At 34.3% G+C, this 21,850-nt stretch overlaps 1 protein-coding gene across 1 annotated transcript in view; it reads left to right on the top strand.

Annotated features, from left to right (window-relative positions):
- The window catches only part of CNTN1 (contactin 1), a 187,660-nt gene that overhangs the window by 47,449 nt on the left and 118,361 nt on the right, over window positions 1-21,850 (top strand). Inside the window, exon 14 of the mRNA XM_060114197.1 lies at window positions 9,882-10,002. Within this exon, the coding sequence (XP_059970180.1) occupies window positions 9,882-10,002 (121 nt within the window). The remainder of the gene's footprint in view (window positions 1-9,881; window positions 10,003-21,850) is intronic.

Below are 21,850 nucleotides of genomic sequence, written 5' to 3'. Positions count from 1 at the left end.
CAGAAGTCTTTTTTTTTTTTTCAAGTTCATTGGCTCTGTGTCATTGAACAAGAAGGTAAAGATTGTCCGGAGTTATGGGGCAACAGGTTACAGCAGAAAAGGAGTGTTAGGCCATAATCCAGACTAAGACAAGAATCAAATTAGAGCTGAAGAAACAACAGAAAACCAAGAGGGCACAGTGAGATGATGTAAGTCCTAAAATGGTTGTTCTAAACCAGGAACAATTTTTCTCCCTAGGGAAATTTGGTCATATTTGGAGGCATTTTTGGTTATCACAACTGCAGGCAAGTGGTGTATTATGGGCACCTGTCTAGCATGGGTGCTGCTAAATATCCCATAATGCCGAGGACAGTCTTCCACAACAGAGAATTAACTAGGCCAAATTATCTATAGGGTCAAGATTGAGAAATGCTATTCTCAAGGGAGATTTAAAAAAAAAAAAGACTTAAGAATAAAGGGACTGAAAAGTTTAAAGCATAGTATGTTGGAAGCAAAGAGAAGTTATATTATTTTGAGCAAATGAGAGTGCTGAAGACAGAAAAAGAAATTTTAAGAGGATAGATAAAGCATTTTTCAAAATAGTATCAGTAGTAGAGGATAGATTGCATGTGTTTTGCAAATTCAAGACTCTTAAATTTTGGGAGAAAGAAAGAAATATGTGAAATGTCCCCTGACATAGTTCTGTGGTCCACACAAAACCCACAAAGGCAGGCTACCTGTCCCCAAATTGTTTCTCTACTAAGAGTAATTAACTAGAAAAGAGAGAATTCTATCATCCCTCATCCTGTCTGAACTTTCTCTACCTCCCTTTCATTACCCTAATAAAACTTGACTTACACTTAACTATTCTATTATATTTTGCTATTTTCCACCAGGAAACATGGAGGAAGGTAGGCACCTATGCTTGCTACAGGTATCTATACTTGGGTTGGCTTCTTCTAGATCATCACACTTCCAGGGCAGAGATCACGCCAGCTAAAGTTATTCTCTAGCAGAGACTGCCAGAGTTTAGCCTTTAGGAAGCATTTGTCAAAGATAATATTAAATAATTGGAATTAAGCACATATAGCAGCAAGCCTTTTTTCTTCAGAAATGTACTGGTTTGGAGAAATTTCCAAAAATTCATTCAAAATTAAAGTCCCATTTGTTTTACATAGAACTCCTTGCATACTTAATCATCACTGGAATAATTATTCTGGCTCTTTATGCTTGCAAAATACAGTGTGTATATAAAATAAAAAGAAGGGGAAATAAACATATAAACTTTTGGTGTCTTAGGAATTTTATTTTATAATTTTACATTGTCAATTTTGATGTTTTATTTACTATATCACACTAGAAATATACTATTTTGTCATTAGCTCTCATATTCCAAAAAAACTAACTAATTTTTTGAAAAGCTAGTTTTTAAAACAGAACATTATCTAAATATCTGGAATTTTGTTGTTGTTTTGCCCTTGACAAGTTATATGATCTCGGGCAAAACAGTCAATCTGTGCCTCAGGCTTCTCATCTGTCATATGAGGAAGTTGGGCCACAGCAGAAGTTTTGAAAAACAGCAACAGAAAGTTTTTAGCAGCAGAATTCTTTTTGCAAAGAAAATTTAAATTAGAACCCCAATAAATATCAAAGATGAAGGTAAGGTTGGTCTGACTGAAGAAATTGTACCCATGTTTGTGAGCATGTGTAGGAGACCAAAACCTTAACTATAGGGCCTCTCACATCTTCCTATCCCAAAACACATCCCATTCTGATCCCTTCTTTCTACCAAGTGATCCATGAAGGTCTTCAGAACCCTAAGGCTAATGGAAACCATTTTAAAAATCATATAAATTAAACAGTGTTCAAGTTTTCTTTCAACTCAAAAATATGGGTTCTAAACCCAAGGCTTTGATGGTTTTGTCCATCATTTAAAATACTTAGTAGACATCGAAAAGAAAATTTCCTTCCTTGTGAGATTTAATTTAAAATGGTCAGATTGATCAAAATTGAGCTCTTCAGCCATCAAAATAGCCAAATTTAGGGATATTCAACATCTTCATTAATCGTGTAAGTACGTGGTGACCTCTCAGTAGTTATCCTAATCTATTTCCCTAATATATTTAAGTGTGCATATTTGTAATGATAATACTCATTTTCATAAGATTTTGTAAGTTATATCTTTTTAAATTTTTTTACATTCAGGCAAACTTAATGCTGATGCATTACTTAAAATAACACTAACTTGAATATTAAATCATATTAGGAAATTAATGTTAATTATGTTGTGTGTGAAAATGGTTCTGTGATTATTTAAGAGAATGGTCTTACCTTTTTGGAGATTCAATTTAATATTTTGACGAATGAATTACAATGGTATCAGTAATTTGTTTTATAAGGGTTCAACAATAGATAGACAGCTAGATAATTAGATAAAGTGAATATGGCAAGAAGTTTACAACTGTTGAATCTAACTGGTTAGTATATGGGTGGCCATTGTACTATTCTTTCTATTTTCTTATGTTTGAGCATTTAAATAGGTTAAAAATTAAAGAAAGAAAGAAAGAAAATATAACATATTGTATTTTTCCTGTTATGAGAAAATATCCACTTTTACCTACCAAACTATGAATCTAAATTAAATTGTTTGATCCATGAAACACTACTTTGGCAACAGCTTAACTGGGGGAAAACAGGTTAACTATTGAGCCTTCTACCAGTAGCTTAACTTAAAATCTAAAATTCCTTATCTGTAAAATGGAAAGATTAAACATATCTCCCTGAGTCTTATAAAAATTAAATAGGAAATATATATGTAAAGTAGCTAGCACATTGCCAGGCATCTTAAGGGCATTTAATAAGCTAGATCAGGTATTAGTAGGAGTTCATAGTAGCTACAGCAATGGTAGTAGCAATAGCAGAAAATGTAGTAGCAATCTTAATATTGATATTAGTAGCAGCAGTAATAGTATCCTATTAATGCAACAGTGATAGCAGTAGTAGTGGTTGTAGTTACAGTATTACTGTGTCCTCATCTCTAAAATACAGTTAAGAATAATACCCCTTTCCCAGGGTTGTTGTTATAAGTGAATTTGCACATGTAAAGTATTTATAATAGTGCCTGGCTCCTATAAAACCCTTACTTTTTTCTTTTTTTTTGCTCGTGTGTTGGTGATGGTGGTGTTAAAATTTGCAGTTGCATCCGATGCATTTGCTACAGTTATTCCTTCTTTAACCTAGCAAGCCAAAAATAAAAATGTTTATTTTTCATGGATATATCATATATCATACATACTTAATAATTTTTTGCTTACAGGTTTCTAGAGTATTCTCTTTAAAGGCTATGCTTTCCTCCAGTCTTCCACATTTGTCTCTTCATTCTGAACTTCAATGGAACAAAAGAGATGTTTTTATAGAGCCATTATGACCTCAAAGCTTTATATAGACCTTGTATATACCTTATGGCATATTTCTTTGTTCATTATGATTAACTGAATTTGTTAATACAACTTAGTAATTCAGACTCATTTATACTGTAGGACTGATTTTTCAAAGTTAGTTCATGGGGGAGTGGAAAGGAAGGAATAGGCATTTATATTTTTTGAAATCTTTTGATTTAAACTTGGGAAATTTCTAAGTGGTAAACCACATATACACTTTGGAACATCCCTGAGCTGTGCTATCACAATTTCCAGTATGTGATTCAACTCTCCTCATATGAAGGGAAGCATTTTGTAATTCAGCCAAGCTGTGGTTTTTAGTGAAAATATAGAGAGCATTCGTATCTAATTTGTGGCTAGAATGTGCTGAGATCCATGATCTTTACTTGCTTTGTAAGCGTTCTGTCGACCACTGAGAACCTCAACTTCTCCTGAGGTATGGAAAGTGCTAGTGCCATTTATAAAAACTTCAGCAAACTTTTATACCTACACAACTCTATTGGAAATTATATAGAATATTTTTTCTTTACTTTCCTTTTGACGTGTTTCAGTGCCACACCTTCACCAAATATAGATCGAATGAGAATAAATGTTAAAGTCACTTATTACTGCTTTATGCAAATCAGCTTATCATTACCTACCTAAGTCCTACCTAAGGCTAACTTTTAAAGTGAGTTTAGCATTAAACTTTTAGAATAGTTTAATTAAAAGTTTTTAAGGAGATTATTCTGAAGATTCAGTAAGTATAACTTTAATATGATATTTTAAGACAAAATAGTTTGTGTTTTTCATTACATGTAAAAAGTATGAAAAGCATGACCACATTATTCCTCTCAGGATTACATAAGTGAATATAAAAACAGCACTGTGTTTCAAACTGAGATTTTGGGGAAAATTATAGCAATTTCATTAAAGAAGATTATTAGGTGTACAGCATTCAAATATTTTACAAAGGGTAATTACGGTGTCACAAACTGTTTATTTTTATATTATTTTTCTGCTTTCATTCTTTTATTATAAGGTTGAAATTTTTTAAATTTTAATTTCTGAAGTATTTTATTTTTTAAATTCGAATCTAATCCCATGGTTCATTGAAATAGTGGAAGTTTAGCAACAGGATTATCTTTCATTTGGATACATGAAGCAACCCAAGTAGTGAGTTCACATAATAAAACCATGCAATAGAGCTAAGTGCTTTTCATTTTATGGAAACATTATTCTCTCTCAAATATAGCTATTATCTTGTGTCATAATAGTTTAAAAATATTTTTAAATATCTTTCCATTAACATTTAATGTCAAAGTTCAGTACTATGATGTATTGAACTTTAAGGATGTTAAAGCACATTAAAGCAGCCTGTTTTATTAATATATAGTGTTTAAATTATTTTATTTTACTATAATTATTTTATATTATTTTATTTTTTCTCACTAGAAATTTTCTCAGAAATATGTGTCAGCATCTACAACGGCTCAAGAAAAACTCTTTTATTATTACCTTCCCCATATACACAACTTTACTCTCTTCTTACTTTAAATATTTTATTTTATTTTATATATATATTTTTTGTGATGCACGGGCCTCTCACCACTCTGGATGCGCAGGCCCAGCGGTCATGGCTCACAGGCCCAGCCACTCCGTGGTATGTGGGATCCTCCTGGACCGGGGCACGAACCCGTGTCCCCTGCATTGGCAGGCAGACTCCCAACCACTGAGCCACGAGGGAAGCCCCTACTTTAAATATTTTAAAAAAGAGAGGGGCTTCCCTGGTGGCACAGTGGTTGAGAAGCCACCTGCCGATGCAGGGGACACGGGTTCGTGCCCCGGTCTGGGAAGATCCCACATGCCGCAGAGTGGCTAGGCCCGTGAGCCATGGCTGCTGAGCCTGTGCGTCCAGAGCCTGTGCTCCGCAACGGGAGAGGCCACAACAGTGAGAGGCCTGCGTACCGCAAAAAAAAAATAATAAAATAAATAAATAAATAAATAAATAAATAAGAGAGCTATAAGTAATAAAAGAATATTTCTTTACCCCCCCTTAGGTGAATTCTATTTAGTATGATATGTGGAATTGGCCAACTACAAAATCAGGCAGAGTCCTCAAGACCATCTTCAATTCTGAAACCAACTGCAAGCTCCAGGAGTTGCCAAAATCAGCCTCAGTTTCCTTGTGCTAGAGGGAACTCACAGAATTCCCTGAAAGCTATTATGCTCATGGTTAAAATTTATTACCCAAATAGCATGCAGATTAAAATCAACGAAGGGAAGAAATGCATGGGGCAGAGTCCAGAAGATGTACCAAACATAGAGCTTCCATTGTTCTCTTCCCATGGAGTCAGGATGCATTACTCTATCAGCTTTGGTCTGTGGCAGTAGGCATAGAGTATTGCCAACCAGGGATGATTTCCTGAGCTTTGATATCTAGAGATTCAACCAGGGCTTAATCATGTAGGCATTGATTGATTGCCCAAATGGTTAATATCAATATCTAGGTTGACTGATAACACATGACCCAAAGCCCCTAACCTAAGTCACAATGTTAGTCTTTCTGTCATGGTCAGCCTCTATTCTAAAACTATACAGGTGTGGCTAACTGCCACCCTAAATCACATGGTTAGAACTATTCAGTATGACCCAAGACACCCAGGCAAAGAAAGAATACTACAGGTTACCTTCCAGAAGCTGAGGGAAAGGACAGATCTCTCTGTAAATTCATGATTTGTATTACAAATTTTGAATTTGTAAAGGCCTAGTTCTTTACAACAAATATGGGTGATTGAAAAACTTAGAGGTGTCCATTTTCTTATATGTCTACTGCATTCTTTTCTCTATAAATTTACACATTATTCCTAAAACGTTTATATTTACTCATGAAATTAGTTTACAAGTAATTTGAAATATATTATTAATTGATAGCTGATCTCAGGTTTATGGATAGCAATAGTTGTTCTCAATTCAGCTATTTTATCTTATAATATCATTATCTTACCTGAAAAATCATATGAAATTACTAAAAGAATTTAATAAAAACATTTTAGTTAATAGGTATTTTAATTCATTTATTCAATATTTATTTGTTGAATTCCTCCTGTATGTCAGATATCACAATACATAATTTGTATGTAATAATAAATAAGACCTAGTCCCTTCCTCAAAGAATTACAGTCTAGTAGAAGAAATGAACAACTAAATAATTAGAATAGAAAGGGATAGTTAAAATGAAAATATGCAAGGGGCAAGCCCCTAACCAGGACTTTGGATTCTAGAGAAGAAAGGGGCATCTAAATCACGACTTGAAGTTAGCCAAGTGATAGAAGTGGGAGACGGGAGAATCCAGGCAATGCAAGTAATATGTACAAAGGTCTGCAGGAAAGAGAACATATGGTAAAATGTAAGTTTCTGGGGCACAGGAAGTGGGAAAAACGGTAGCAAGAGTGTGTACTTCATCCTGACATCAAAATGTCTCATTATGTGCTTACAAAATTCTGCCATTGTGATGGGCTATATGAACTTGTTATCCTAACTCTGCTTGTACCTGAAAAGAAGTAAACATGTATTATCTTAAGAGCAGATGCCAGAAGTCTTAATAAGCATGCTGAATAATTCATTCAAACAATGTATATTTGGTGTTTTTATATCCCTGGGACTGTGCTGGTCTTAGGGATACAGCACATACAGCTGTACACATGTAACACAGGGAGACAATGCTGAAGAAATCAGGCATGTTTCCTCCTCTCATAAAACTTACAGTCCTTCAGGGAAACCAACTTTAATCATATAATTGCAAAAATATTTTACTGTAAACGAGATATATAATATCACATTAAGTAAAATGTGCTATGGCAAAATGTAACAACAGAAAACAGAAAGACTTGTTTAAGGAAATGATTTGAACTGATGTTGGTGGGGGAGGGTAAATGTTATTTAGATGATGGTGGTAAGAGGGTAGGGTATGAAGAGATCAAATTCCAGGAAAGGAAACACCTTGGAGAACCAGAGATAGGAGACAACAAGATACATTTAAGGTCTTAAAAAGGGAATGTTCTTCTGGAGAGCAGAGTGTAAGTGAAATGGTGGCACTAGCTGAGCTGGAATATTGGACAGAATTTAGAGAATGGGGCCATGTTGACTATCATAACACTTACGACTTTTATTCCAAGAAGTGGAACATTTTTTAAAGGTTTTAGCTTGTTTTTATAGAAAGGGATGATTTGATCATAATTTGCATTTTTTAAAGGTCACCCTGAGTGCTAAGTGGAGAAAAGAATAGATGGGACAGGGGTGAGGGTCATGACCAAATAAGACATAATAGTTCAGTGAGAGATGTTGGTAGCTTGGACAAGGACAGAGGAAGTGCTGAAGAAAAGGATGGGATAAATTCAATAACTTATGATGGAATTATAAGGAAGTTGAAGAAGATGAGAGGTTAAGAATTTTCTCAAACTTTCTGGAAAATGTGCTGTCACAGATGACTAGACAAGTTGGGTGTTTGGGGAAGGAAGGTCAAATGCTATTAGAAGTCAAGTAAAATGAGTTGAAGAGTTGGGAACCAAATTAAAATGGACTGAGGGGTAAGAGGTAAAGAAACGCAAAAGCTAAAAACAGAAAATAAGGGTTTGAGGAAGAAGTATTGGCAGAATCCAAGCAACCATCCAATAATTAAGCAGCTTAACATGAGGAAAGAAGAATAGTTGTTTGTTTCCAAGGGAAAGAAGAGAAGAGCAGAGAGAGGTAAGATATGGGAGTGGGAGTGAGTGCCAACAAGATGATAGGGAACAGAGAGAGGTGAAGGTCACTGAGAAATCCTTAGTAAAAGTATGACCAACAGGATTTTTAAAAATAGAAATGTACAGTGGATGATAATTGCCCTACTTTGTGGGATACAACCAATTCCATGACCTTTAACTCTTCAGTACATCTACTTTACTAGGGAATATTTTGTGCTAGTAGGTTTCATGACAAAATAGAGAAAGGGTTGGTCTGGAGCTCCTTGGTCAAGAGAACAGAAGGAAAGAATTTCCTTACCTTAGGAATTTGAAGAAATCTTGGAAACTGGATTTTTACCCAATCTTAGACCTCAAGGGACAGTAAGACCCCAACTAACATTAAATTGTATGACCTCTAGTTTCATTTTTACAGAGATTTTAATTACTGAAACCAAGGAACAAGGTGTGTGGCCACTGACTAGTTCTTTATATGGAGATAGTAGTATCCTATTACAACCAACTGAATCAATCTGCTCAGATGATAACTAGCTATTATTTTTAATTAATCTTATTAATCAAGCAAGTATTGCAACCTAAATACTTTCCAAGACCAGCAGGGAACTTAATATGTGAAGGGGCCACCAGCAGAACCAACGGTGAAGCAGAGCATTTATTCCACATATAGTCATTAAATAATCAAAATTTTAAAATTTGCAGGTCTGTCATATAACAGAAACAATACCTTCATCTATTATGTGAAATATTAACCTAATAATTAGTTTTTCATCCTTTAATCTATCTGGATATCTATAATTGCAATAGTAAATCAATATTTTTGTTTCTCAGGAAAACCAAATGTCTATTTAAAAATCGAGTTTTCCAAATTTTCTCTTAAGAGAGTACTTTGGAGATAATGAGCATGGATTATGTTAAGCTCCTCCAACCAAGCAAACCGAGTAACCATAGTTAAATTACTTGGCTACTCTAAGTCTCACTTTTATCTTTAGTAAAATGGACAAAATAGGACCTATCTCATAGGACTGTTTTCAGAAGAGAATCCCAGTATCTGTATAGAGGAGGCATTTGATAAATATTAGCTATTTTTAGAAATTGCATTGGGATGGTGCCTTATCATTCACAGCAAAATTCCCTCAAGCCTCCTTAAAAAAAAAAAACATACGTTAAACACTATTCTAAGCACTGGGAATAGAGCAGTGAACAAGATAAAAATCCTTGCCCATAAGGTTATATTTGGCCAAAACAGAACATGTTAGTAGAATTGTCCATTTTGACAGTTTCTGCACACTTTTAGTATCTTTGTAAAATGAACTGTGGCATGTCTTGAAATTAGTTGTTTAGATTGGTTTTACATAACCAAATTAATAATTCTCCCTAGACATACAGCATTTATGTATCTTCATTGATATTCAGCATCAAGATTTTTGGACCTTCACATTTCTTTTTAAAAGACACCAATGAAATAGTTTCATCCTGTGTTTTCTCTCAAAATGCCCTCTGGTTATATAAATAATAGAATACTAAAGACATTAAAGCTAAAAAGGACCTTAGGTAATTCACTCTATTTTTCACTTGAGATACCAAAGCCCAGAGTTTGAGTAACCTAAGAACACACAGACAGTTAGCACATCTAAAACAGGTGTTCATTTTGTTAGGGGAAAATGTACCTCTCATATCCTAAATACCATTTAGTTGGTGAAAAAAATGTACTGATTTGAATGACTGCTGTTTTTGCCGACAGCTGGATTCCAATGGGGAGCTGCTCATCCGAAATGCCCAGCTAAAACACGCTGGGAGGTACACGTGCACAGCTCAGACAATTGTGGACAATTCTTCAGCCTCAGCTGACCTTGTTGTTCGAGGTAAGAGTTTCAACATTTTGGAATCACAAAACCAAAGCTATTTGACTTACATAAATATGTATAATCTTCTGGTAACTCTGGTACGAATTCTTATATATTTAGAGTCTCGATCTTTGAGAACAGTTCTTCACCCATGTCTAAGACTGATTTATGCCAGCCAAGTAGTAAACAGAACTGATTTTGTTTGTTTTACTAACTACGTATTTTTTAGCAACTTACACCACATACCTCCTACTAAATGTTTGTGCTTTTAAACTTAGTACTTACCAGAAGTTCTCAGTCCCTGCTAATAGTTTTCATGTGTTGAGTAGAGTTTTGTTTCCTTTTTGTTTGTTTGTTTGTTTGTTTGTTTGTTTGTTTTTGTGGTATGCGGGCCTCTCACTGCTGTGGCCTCTCCCGTTGCGGAGCACAGGCTCCGGACGCGCAGGCTCAGCGGCCATGGCCCACAGGCCCAGCCGCTCCGTGGCACGTGGGATCCTCCCAGACCAGGGCACGAACCCGCGTCCCCCGCATCAGCAGGTGGACTCCCAACCACTGCGCCACCAGGGAAGCCCTCCTTTTTTATTTTTTATGGAAAAAATATACTGGTGCTGTTTATTATAACCTCAAGTGTTATACATTTACCAGTATCATCTTCGAATAAAAAATGATTTGTACATGTATCGTGTTTCTATTTGTTGCTGATTTTCAGACTAGTGCTTTTGTTCTTATAAATGATTGAGAATGTGTTTGGATACATGCTTATTGAAAATACAATGCCTTTGCTACTGGCCTCTGCTATATAGGTGGGAGGCCAGCTCAGAACATGCCTTACTTTATTTAAAATCATTCATCGGCTCTTTACTCCTTGCCTACAGAATGAAGATCATTCCTTTTAGCTAAGTGCCCAAGAAGTTCCATGAGGTGTGGTGACCTCGGCCTGTTTAGCTTTAATCTCTCACCATTCCTCCTGACCAACTAGTCCAAAGAAATACCCTAGGATTTCTACCTCTGTTCCTTGGTTCACAGCATTCCTTCTATATGCTGTTTTCATTGATTTTTGCCCAAATCTTATCCATCCTTCAAGACTTGGCTCAAGAAGTAACAAACCCATGAGTCATTTTTTTGATGTCCCAAATATGAGCCCTCTCTTCTAAACTCTCATAACAATTACTACTTTCACTAATGTGTTTTATAGCAATCTGTACATATGAGTTACCTTCTCTATTAAGTTGTGAAATTCACATATGCATTTTTATTAATATTTAGTGAGTTGCAGAATTCTATCTCATAGTTTCATTGTCCTCTTTTTCCCTTTGTCTCAGTGACATGTTAAAATTTGTTTTTTTCACACTTTACCTACTAGAAATATTTATTGACCATTATTTATTGCACTTTTTTTTTCAGTCAGCTTTTGCACAATCAGATAAACAATTAGTAAATGAGATGATATTCATGGTTTATCTTAATACCCATTCTGGATCCAGATCAATATAATTTCACTTAATCTCATACACCTCCTGCATTTTCCTCTAGAACAATGGTAATATGGAGTCCCTCAGTCACATTGGAAAATATTGAAAACCCTCTTATTCCAGTTGAATATATTCTTCAGTAGAGTAATGGAAGTCTAGCTGAAATTTCTTTATCCAAATGAACTTAGGCATTTATTACACACAACCCTTATTGAAAATTAATAAAACTCCAAGGCTACAAAATGCTAAATTAAAGGAAGTTCATTTATGTTCAGTATTTCCATTAGGAATATTTTGTTATCTGGGACGTCTACTGTCTGTGAGAGTTATCAGGGAGAGGGACTATTCACTGTTCTTTCTAGTCGGACCACTAGCTGTTAAGCCACTTCCAGCAATAGTCTATGCTTGTATTTAATTGAAATTATTTGCATATTAAAAGATTATCATTAGCGTTACAATAGGGGTTATGTTACAATGCCTGTGCATCAGTGTCTTCTTATAATTACATCGCAGTAAACTCTCAGTATTCACAGGGAAGATGAAGTTTTACAGAAGTAGTCAAAGAATATTAATAATCTTATCCACTAATACTTAGGTAATTAATAATCATCATACTCTGTATTTTTTACAGAAAAACAAATATTAAAAAGTTATAGCAGGTATTATGTGAAAATATAAAGTTTTTTTTTCTAAAGCCCTTTAGTCATAGGAAATATAACTTAAAGCAAAGCAATCTGGCAAGTGCACTTAGTAGAAATATGATATAGAATTTTAAGTCCCTGCACTATAGCAGGATGTTGAAAAAACTATATAGGTAAATAAAAAGTATTGCTTAACACTGATAAAAGTCTGAAAGTTGTAATCATTCTCCAAACGTTATTTCTAATAATATAAAAGGTATTCATTTTATATCAAGAGAAATTTGCAATTCAAATAGTCAAATACATGTCTGCATAGCTTGTGTCAAAAATGTGTATGAAGTAGACCTTCAAATATGATTTGTATATTTAAATCATGGAATATAAAAATGTTTTCTTTATTTCTTATAATAAAATGACATAGTATGCCTAACGTAATATTATTGGTCCATTTATCCTCTTAATTATGTTTTTTTATTTAGTCTAGGAAATCATAACCTGGAGTCCATAGACAGATTTCAAGGGGTCTATGGATCTCCTGAAATTGAACAGAATTGAGTTTAGAATGGAGGCAGTGAATTAGTTAGATATGAGTGCTTCTATAACATTGCATCTGATTTCATGAAGCTTCTTACTCAGAGAAAACTCACTCCCCCACTTATCTGTATAATGTTTGGTAGAACAGAGAACCAAGGAAGACAATAGCAATTGTTGTCAACTAAAAACAATTTATAGAAAACTGGCCCAATAATCAAATATAAACCATTGTCTTTTTGTAGTAGTCATAAGTGTTTACTTGTAAAAACCTATAGTACTTCAATTTATTTACCTACTAATTGAGTTCATAGGTGCTCAAGGAAAAGAGACCATAAAATTGACATACATTGCCTATTTCTCCAGTTATGTAAACAATTTCAAGTCATGAGGTAGTACTGGTCATGTAATTTTCACTTTTGATGTCCAAAACTGCCTTTTATACTAGTTCTATCCTTTCAGTTTGGAAATATTTCTCCTAGTATTTCTATAGTATAGACATTATTTTTGTAAAAGTAACCTTTATTTAAACAAAGTTGCCCTGGAAGCCTAATATATAGAATTCAAACTGCACTGATTGAAAGAAGTGAAAACTGTTTTTTATGGCAAAATGTTCATTCACTGTTCTAAAAACTCCACTGCTCTAAAAGCACCAAAGATTTTAGATAAATCAACAAACATTCTTCATCACAGCCCTGAAAAAAGTAAAGGATTACACTCTCTGAAATAGTGAACATTCAACATAGCCCCTTTAGGATTCTAACAAATTTAGATAAATCAAATATGGAATTATGCAAAAAATGACAAGCCACAACAACAGAGAATCAGGAAGGGTTAAAAACAAAACAATATAGTTAGAGTCTAGAGTACATCAGATACTCTCATCAACAGAATAAGAATAAAAATAATCATGCCTAAATATTTAGATAAATAAGAGAGGAAATGATAAAAATGAGTTGGAAATAAAATACTATAAAAAGAGGCAGTGTGGGGGGAAAAGGAAGAACTATAAAAAATAAACAATCATTGAAAATAAAAAAAAATCAATGAATGGGTTAAACAACAATTAGAGACCAATTAGGAAAAAATTAGGGACCTGAATGACAGATATGAGGAAATCATCATATTTCATCACAGAAAAACAAAGACTAAGTATGAAAAAAAAAGATTATGACATTAATGACACAATGAGAAAGCAATGCTAGTCCCATTGGATTACCAGAAGAAATATTAGAGAAAGTAAGAAAGAATAATTTTCAAAAAGATAATGACTATAGATTTGGGAGGATTAGTGACAATTATGACTTCTAATTTTCAAGGGTCACAATAAAACACAAGAAAATTAATAAAAATAAATAAAACTGCAGAAAATTCAAGACAAATAGAAGATTATTATAAGAACAACAAGAGTAAAAATTATTTTTTGCAAAGACATAACAATTCTGATGGCCAACTACCCAGCAGCAGTAATAAAAGTCACAAGGTAATTGGGGGATCCAGACTTCAAGGTGACCCTCAGTGATCCTTGCTTTCTCATAAACCAGCCCCTGTGTAATCCCTCTAACACTTAGGGTTGGTGTATGTGCCAGCAGAAGTGACAGCGCTGAACATTGTCATAAATCACATTGCTGCTTCTGCTTTGGTTTTTGGAATTCTCATTTTGGAGGAAACCAGCTGCCATGTCATGTGGATATTTCAGCAATCTTGTAGAGAAGCCCACATGAAGAGGAAATGAGACCTCCTATTAATAACCAACACCAACTTCCCAGTCATTTGAGTGAGTCATCTAGAGAGCAGATATTCCAGTCAAGCTTTCAGATGACTGTAGCCTTGGACAACAGTTTGATTATAACTTTCATGGCAGACCCTGATCAAGAACTATTCAGCTAAGCCACTCAAGAATACTTAATCCACAGAAACTGTAAGAGATAACTGTTTATATGTATAGCTGATTCACTTTGTTATAAAGCAGAAACTAACATACAATTGTAAAGCAATTATACTCCAATAAAGATGTTAAAAAAAAAAGAGATAACTGTTTACTATTGTTTTAAGCCACTCAGGCCTGGGGTAATTTGTTATGCAGCAGTAGATAACTAATACAACCATGGAATGTGCTAAAAGAAAAATAACTCTCCACCAAGAAGTATATATACAGACAAGTTATCGTTTCATAATGAGGAAAAATAGTTATATTTAGACCAACAGAAACAGAGTTTATTTCCCAAGAGACTCTTATGTCTAAAGGAATATTTAATGGGTAAATTTCAGGAAGAAGGAAAATAATGCCAGAGTAAAGTTCTGAGACATCAAATAGCATGATGAATAAAGAAAACAGTAAACATATCCAAATCTAAGCAAACAGAGCTAATCTAGACTTCAGAATATTCTGTGGTCTGGGTTTGAGAACTGGCAAGAATAAGTTGCACACTGATCAAGTTGATAGTTGCTTTTACTTCAAGTTTCTATTAAAACAACAAATCTGATATATATATATATATATGTTTATGAATATGTGTGCATATTTTATATGATCAAATATAGAGAATGCATGAAAATGATAATCACAAAATATAAGGGAGTGGTTACCTCTGGGTTGGAGATAGGAGAGGAGGTGAATGTGGTTAAGGAGGGAGGGAACTCACAAAAGGCTACATCTGAATAAGTAATGTTTTATTTCTTAAGCTGAATGGTGAGTTTGTAGGTGGTCATTTCTTATTTTATATAGCTTTACCTAAATGTTAAATATTTCTCAATATATTTAATTAAACAGGTGACCTGCTATCGCCTACTTCCTCTCCACCAACCTTCTCAACAAAGATTCATGAAAAATCTTTGTGTAACCTCTGGGCGCAGGTGCCAGACTTGGCTGTACATCAGATTTACTACTACAATTAATTTTAAATACACAATTCTAAGCCCCTTTTGGAAGTTCCTAAATTAATAGCTCTGGGATGGGTTTAGCAAAGCTAGATTAAAGATTGGCCTGGTGAACCATGGTGCATCAACAATGGACACAGAAATTGACCCATACACATATGCTCAATGGATTTTTAACAAATATGCAAATTAATTCAGTGGAGGAAGATTAAACTTTGCAATAAATGGTGCTAGAACAAATGAGGATTCATAGTCCAAAAAAAAAAAAAAAAAGGACCTTGATCTAAACCTCAGACCTTATACATAATTAACTTGAAATGGATCATGGACTTACTTGTAAATTTTAAACTATGAAACTTTTGGGAAAAAAAAGTATAGGTGAAAATCTTCAGCTCTTAGGACTAGATGAAGAGTTCTTAGACTTGACACCAAAAGCATAATGCATAAAATGAAAAAGTGATAAACTTAACTTCATCAAAATTAAAAACTTCTGCTTTGTGAAAGTCCCTGTGAAGATGATGAAAAGACAAGCAACAGACTGGGAGAAAATATTTGCAAACCACGTATCCAAGAAAAGTTTGTATGTAAAACATATAAAAAACTCTCAAAACTCAAAATTAAAATAACCTAATATGAAAAAAGATAAAAGACGTGAACAGACATTTCATTGAAGATGATATACAAATGGTAGATAAACACATAAAAGATGTTCAATGTCATTAACCATTAGGGAAATGCACATTTAAAGCCACAGTGATATATCACTACATACCTATAAGAATGGCTAAAATAAAAAGGAAATAGTGATGCAAAAAAACAGTCACTCACTCACACATTGCTGGTGAAAATGTAGAATTGTACAGCCACCCTGGAAAAGAGTATGGCTGTTTCTAAACATGTGCTTACTACAGGACCCAGTAGTTGCACTCTTGGACATTTATCTCAAAGACATTAAAACTTATGTCCACATAAAATATATATACACAAATGTTCATAGCTGTTTTATTCATGATAGCCCAACACTGGAAACAAATGCCCTTATACAGGTGAGTGGTTAAACAAAATGTGGTATATTAGTACCATGGACTATTAGCAATAAGAGAAGAATGATCTATTGATGTGTGCAATTTGGATATATCTCAAGGGAATTAATGCTGAGTGAAAGAAAGTCAACCTCAAAAGGTTATATACTGTATGATTCTATTTATTTAGCATTCTTGAAATGACAAAATTATAGAGATGGAGAGTAGACTAATAGTGGCTTAGGGAGGCTAGAGGAAGAGGAGTAGCTGCAGCCATGAAAAGGTACAACAGGGGATCCTCATGATGAAATTGTTCTGTATTTTAACTGTGGTCATTGTCCCAGAAGTCTACACATGTGATAAAACTAAAAGTTTCTTAGAACTAAACAAACACATAAACACACAAATGAATGAATGTAAAACTAGCAAAATCTGTACTATAAGGTTGATGGATTATGTCGATGTCAATTTTCTGGTTCTGTTATTGTATTTAGTTATACAGAAAGTTATGGTGAGTAAATGAGTGAAGGATATGCAGGACCTTCCTGTATTAATTTTCAGAGTTGCATGTGAATCTATAATTATCTCCAAAAAAAAGTTTAAGAAAAAAATCACTGGACATAAAATACACTGAAAATATAAAGAAAATATGTACATATGGGCTCTTTTTTCAAAAATAGTATAATATTACTAGAAGGCAAAGAGTATGGCACACCAAGAGGTAATGTTTGAACAAGTGGTGGCCACCAAACTGCCTTCTAAGGAAGTGGATCCAGTCCTGGGAAGGACCTAGTGGGGTTGCAGCTTTGGGACCAGGGTTGAATTACCGAAGGCAGTAGAAGAGAGTGTGTGTTCTACTTCTTTCCCCAGAATCCTCCTTCAGTCCTTTTTCCCTGTGAATTTCTGTCTCCCCTTTAAATAAATACTGGATATATTTTTAAAGAATGTCATTACAGAGGGCATCAAATTACAGCATTCCAGAGTGACCAAGTGTTTAAACCTGGCCTGGGCTGGCAAATCTGTATTTTTAATAATGCCCCATGAAGCTTGTGATGAAGTGGTCTTTAAATGGTTTTTGGAAATTATTGTTCTAGGGAATTCTTGGAAAATAGTTTGAAAGTCCTATTATTTTGTTTATGGAATGGGTAAATTACATTAGAAATGTGTTTCAAAAAGATGGTAAGGTCCCCTTTTCCTCCAGTTCATCCTGTTCAAACCAAATGGAAGTCAATCAACAGACAATTGAACAACTGTTATGAATATTTGGCTAAAAGTCAGGGAAGAGAGCTCTGACTTAAGGACAGGAGTGGCATGGAAACGGAGGAAGGCAGTCCAGGTGGTGAGAAAAAGAGTTAACTCTTTTTCCCCTTACCCTCATATCATTTTAGCACAGCTACACTTAAGCCCTAAGTCACACCAAATAAGATAGCTTCAAAAACTCTAAAGTTAATAAAGAACCACTCAATCTATGTATCAACAGTAAGTTAAAAAAAAAAATATATGATGAAATATTTCCCAGCTAGGGCACTGATATAAAAATGAAGATAACTTTACAAGAGATTGTAATGCCATTTCTTGGTATTATGGCATTTCAAGTAATTTATAGAAGATTTTTCTAAATTTTTTTATATCAGAGCATATATTGACATCAATTTAAATTATTATTGTATTAGTGAAAGAGGTAATTTCGGAATAAAACTTTAAAACAGATGCGCGTATAATATAGCCAAAGGGATTTAGAACTCAAACAGCTACAAATTGCTTAATATCTAAAAGACCTTTACAGTTTAAAACTATTTTTAGTTAAAAAAAAAGAACCAGCTATTAGACTTCAAATGTTTTTAGGCTTCTTATATAAAAATCCAAATCAAGAGGATCGATACAAATTTCCTTTTTGCTGTTGTTATTGTAATAAAGGTTGTACTTAATAGGTCCCACACAAGTGTATTTTGGGTTGTTTCATCAAGTAAGTTTTGGTGCATATCAACAGCCCTTTATGAATGTTTTTAGCAAAAGATGTTTCTGGAGGACTTAGTGCTTTTCAGTTTACAAAAAAAGTGTCATTTAGAAGGAAAGGTGTTTCAGGATTTATCTGACAGCACTTGTGGGAACATTTATGTAGCTTGCCAAATCTAAATTCTCTTTTATGAGTGCACTTTTGGACAACATTCAAAAATGGACCATAAAATTAGGCCACAAAAGCAAGAAATGAGGCTTTGACGTCTGTTTTTTACTACTTTCCATGGCATTTCTGCTGTATTATAAATATCCTTGGCAATGCTACCAACTGTTAGGAGGACCTTCCTGACACCTGGCTGAACATAATATTTGTCACTAAAATTGCCAAAACAGAAAATGCAATCATGATTATACTTTTCACATCTGCCCCCTCTTTTACATGTTATATACCATATTAAACAAAATTTCTTAATACAAGGCTGAGATTTAAGAACAAACAAAAGAAAAAGACTTTCACTCTCTGAAACTTTTAGTCTGATTCTCACTAACCTGTGCTATGTGAAGTTTGGAAACATTTAGGAAAAAGTGTAACTAAAGGTCCAGTTGATAATACAAAACTGTGTAAATCATTGCATCCCCAAATTGTTTGTATTGTTTATATTTTTATATTAGAAGCTTATATTCATAGTTTTATGTAGATTTTCATTTAGATTAGAATATTGTGTGTGTGCATGTGTGTATGTAAGAATGCCAAAATGTGTGTGTGTGATTCTAATGTCAAAATACAGTTGCAGAATGGAAATGGATATGTTAGATGTCATCTTTATTTGATGTAATCCCCTGAAGTTTTTATTACTTGGCCTAATGACATGGTTACCAGATTCTTTCTTAAGGAGGTCATTTTGGTTGATGACTAACCCACTTTTAAATCCTGTGTTGGCTAAGTTAAGGTAATATAGCCAAATAAATAACCTGCTGGAAGCTGTCAATATACTTTTTAGTCTGAATAATACTGCTGTATTTTAAACAATCATAATGGTTGGCCAATGGTCTTTTCTACAGAAAATGCTCTTGAGTATTTGTTACTCCCAGATATTCTATGTTAGCAGAGTTCATATCCAGAGCACACCTCTCTTCGCTATCCAGGCAAACAATTTTGAACCATTTACTTGGAGATGTTGTTCCAGATTAATTAGTACTCTTTCTTAAAAAATATGAAGTAAACATTTTCTTTGTCTCAGATAAAAGGGTTCTAATGGTCTTATTATTGGAAAATCATGAACCAGTTACATCTTTTTTCCTTCCAACTTCTTCAGAGTAGCTACATGAAATATCTGCATTTATGTTAAAATTGGAATATACAATTTTAAATCTAGAATTAACCCTGGAGGTCATCTAGAAAATTTCCATCCCTTTATACTACAAAATTTAGACTTCAAGGGAAAGAGACTTGTCTTGTATTACCCATCTATTTCATGACAATCATTTTGGAACCTAGGCTTCTTCCAGACAGTAGGAATAAATAAAATCTATAGTTAATTTCTAAAACTTCTGTAGTTAGTGCTTTAAAATTTTAATACTTTAATATTCTAAAACTTTCAATAGTTAATTTGGATAGTACCCAAACAATTACCAAGTCTGTTCTAGAACTGCTGTTACTAAATGGTGAAAGTTACTGACTGCAGTTCTGCTCTTCTTGCTTTCCCATCCATTGTCCAGCACATGCTAATAAATAGTAGTTGAGTTTTTAAAACATTGTGGGAAAAATAAAGTCAAAGACATTTATTTAAAAAGGTTAAATTACCACCAGTTGGATTATTTAGCATTCTATTTGTATGGCTAACTCAGGGACCCTGGCTATTTGTGAAAGCAAAAGGACGGTGAGTCTGCCGTCATGTTAAAAGTGGAACTCTTGGTGCTAAATCAGGATTTAGATTTCTGCGGTATCTGGCATAAATATTTACCCAGTGTTCAAGAATTCCTATATTCTGGGCTTCCCTGTTGGCGCAGTGGTTGAGAGTCCGCCTGCCGATGCAGAGGACACAGGTTTGTACCCCGGTCTGGGAAGATCCCACATGCCGCGGAGTGGCTGGGCCCCGTGAGCCATAGCCATTGAGCCTGCACGTCCGGAGCCTGTGCTCCGCAATGGGAGAGGCCACAACAGTGAGAGGCCCGCATACCTCAAAAAAAAAAAAAAAGAATTCCTATATTCAAGTTATTATTAATAACCAAATGTGGATTTATGTTCAAAATTATTATTTAAGCATGGCATGCCTAAATTAATTCAAAAAGACTTTTAAATTAATTAGTTTAATCACTATAAAATTAGGAAGAACAAATTAAAAAGTTGCATGTGGTATGCACACAAAGCCAGACAGACGCACAAGTACACACACAGCTTACCACCTCCACCCGCCTCACACACACATGCATATGTGAAGACATCCAGAAAAGAGATTCACTTATACAGGCAGAAAAATGTGTCCAGATCATCAGAGTCAAATCAAAGAGAATAGTTTAGGTAGCTTTTCAAGTATTTCGGTCAGAAAAACACACATTTACCTCAGATACTTGGATAATTGCCTCTGCTTTCCACTTGCTTTGGCCAAGAAAGTTTGCCACAGAGACAAACTAAAGATTCCATCTCATCAGTCCTTGCAGGACTGAGACAGGAAAATGGCCCTCACTGCCCACATTGGCTGGAGCAACGACTGACAGGGCGCCATTCCGAGGCATCCTGACCCCACTTGGCACTAAACCACAGCCATACATCTATTAATAGTGAAGCCTGCCCAGAAATTAAGCTTTCTCATTTCCATTGAGAATCAACAAATTCAAAAGCTGCTAAGGGCCAGTTCTCCATAACTGTTGTAAGCTAAAGCTGAAATAATGAGCTGAAAGGTGTATCTGTTTATAATAAATACAGAATTTACCAGGTAGCCTGATTGTTTCAAAGCTAGAACTTACAAGTAGTTCTATTTGATAAAAGCTCTAGTAAAAGTAGCATCTTTCCCAATTACTACTAAAGTTATGAAGTACATCAATAATTTGAAATTGTATTTTTCAAAGTCAGTTCAATGTAAATTGACATAAATTCAAGGAAGTGTTCAAAATATATCAACAAACTCTGTAGTTCATTCAGAATGAGTCATGATATTTTAAGCTTTAAGATGGATCTTGAAAGTGATTTAGTTTAACCCTTCATTTTACAAATTCAAAAATTGAAACATAACTGTGTGAGGGTTTTAAACTGGTAGACGACACTGTGAAGGATGCACTGATATAAATTTAGATTACTTTTCTTTTTCCTCACTGGAGTACAGTGAGAGAAGTTTCCTTGTAGGATTTCTTCTCTTCTTCA

Source organism: Mesoplodon densirostris, chromosome 11, assembly GCF_025265405.1.
Source record: "Mesoplodon densirostris isolate mMesDen1 chromosome 11, mMesDen1 primary haplotype, whole genome shotgun sequence".
In the NCBI taxonomy this organism is placed as follows: Eukaryota; Metazoa; Chordata; class Mammalia; order Artiodactyla; family Ziphiidae; genus Mesoplodon; species Mesoplodon densirostris.
Note: the sequence above shows the minus strand (reverse complement) of the source record. Positions and strands in the feature narration are given on the sequence as shown.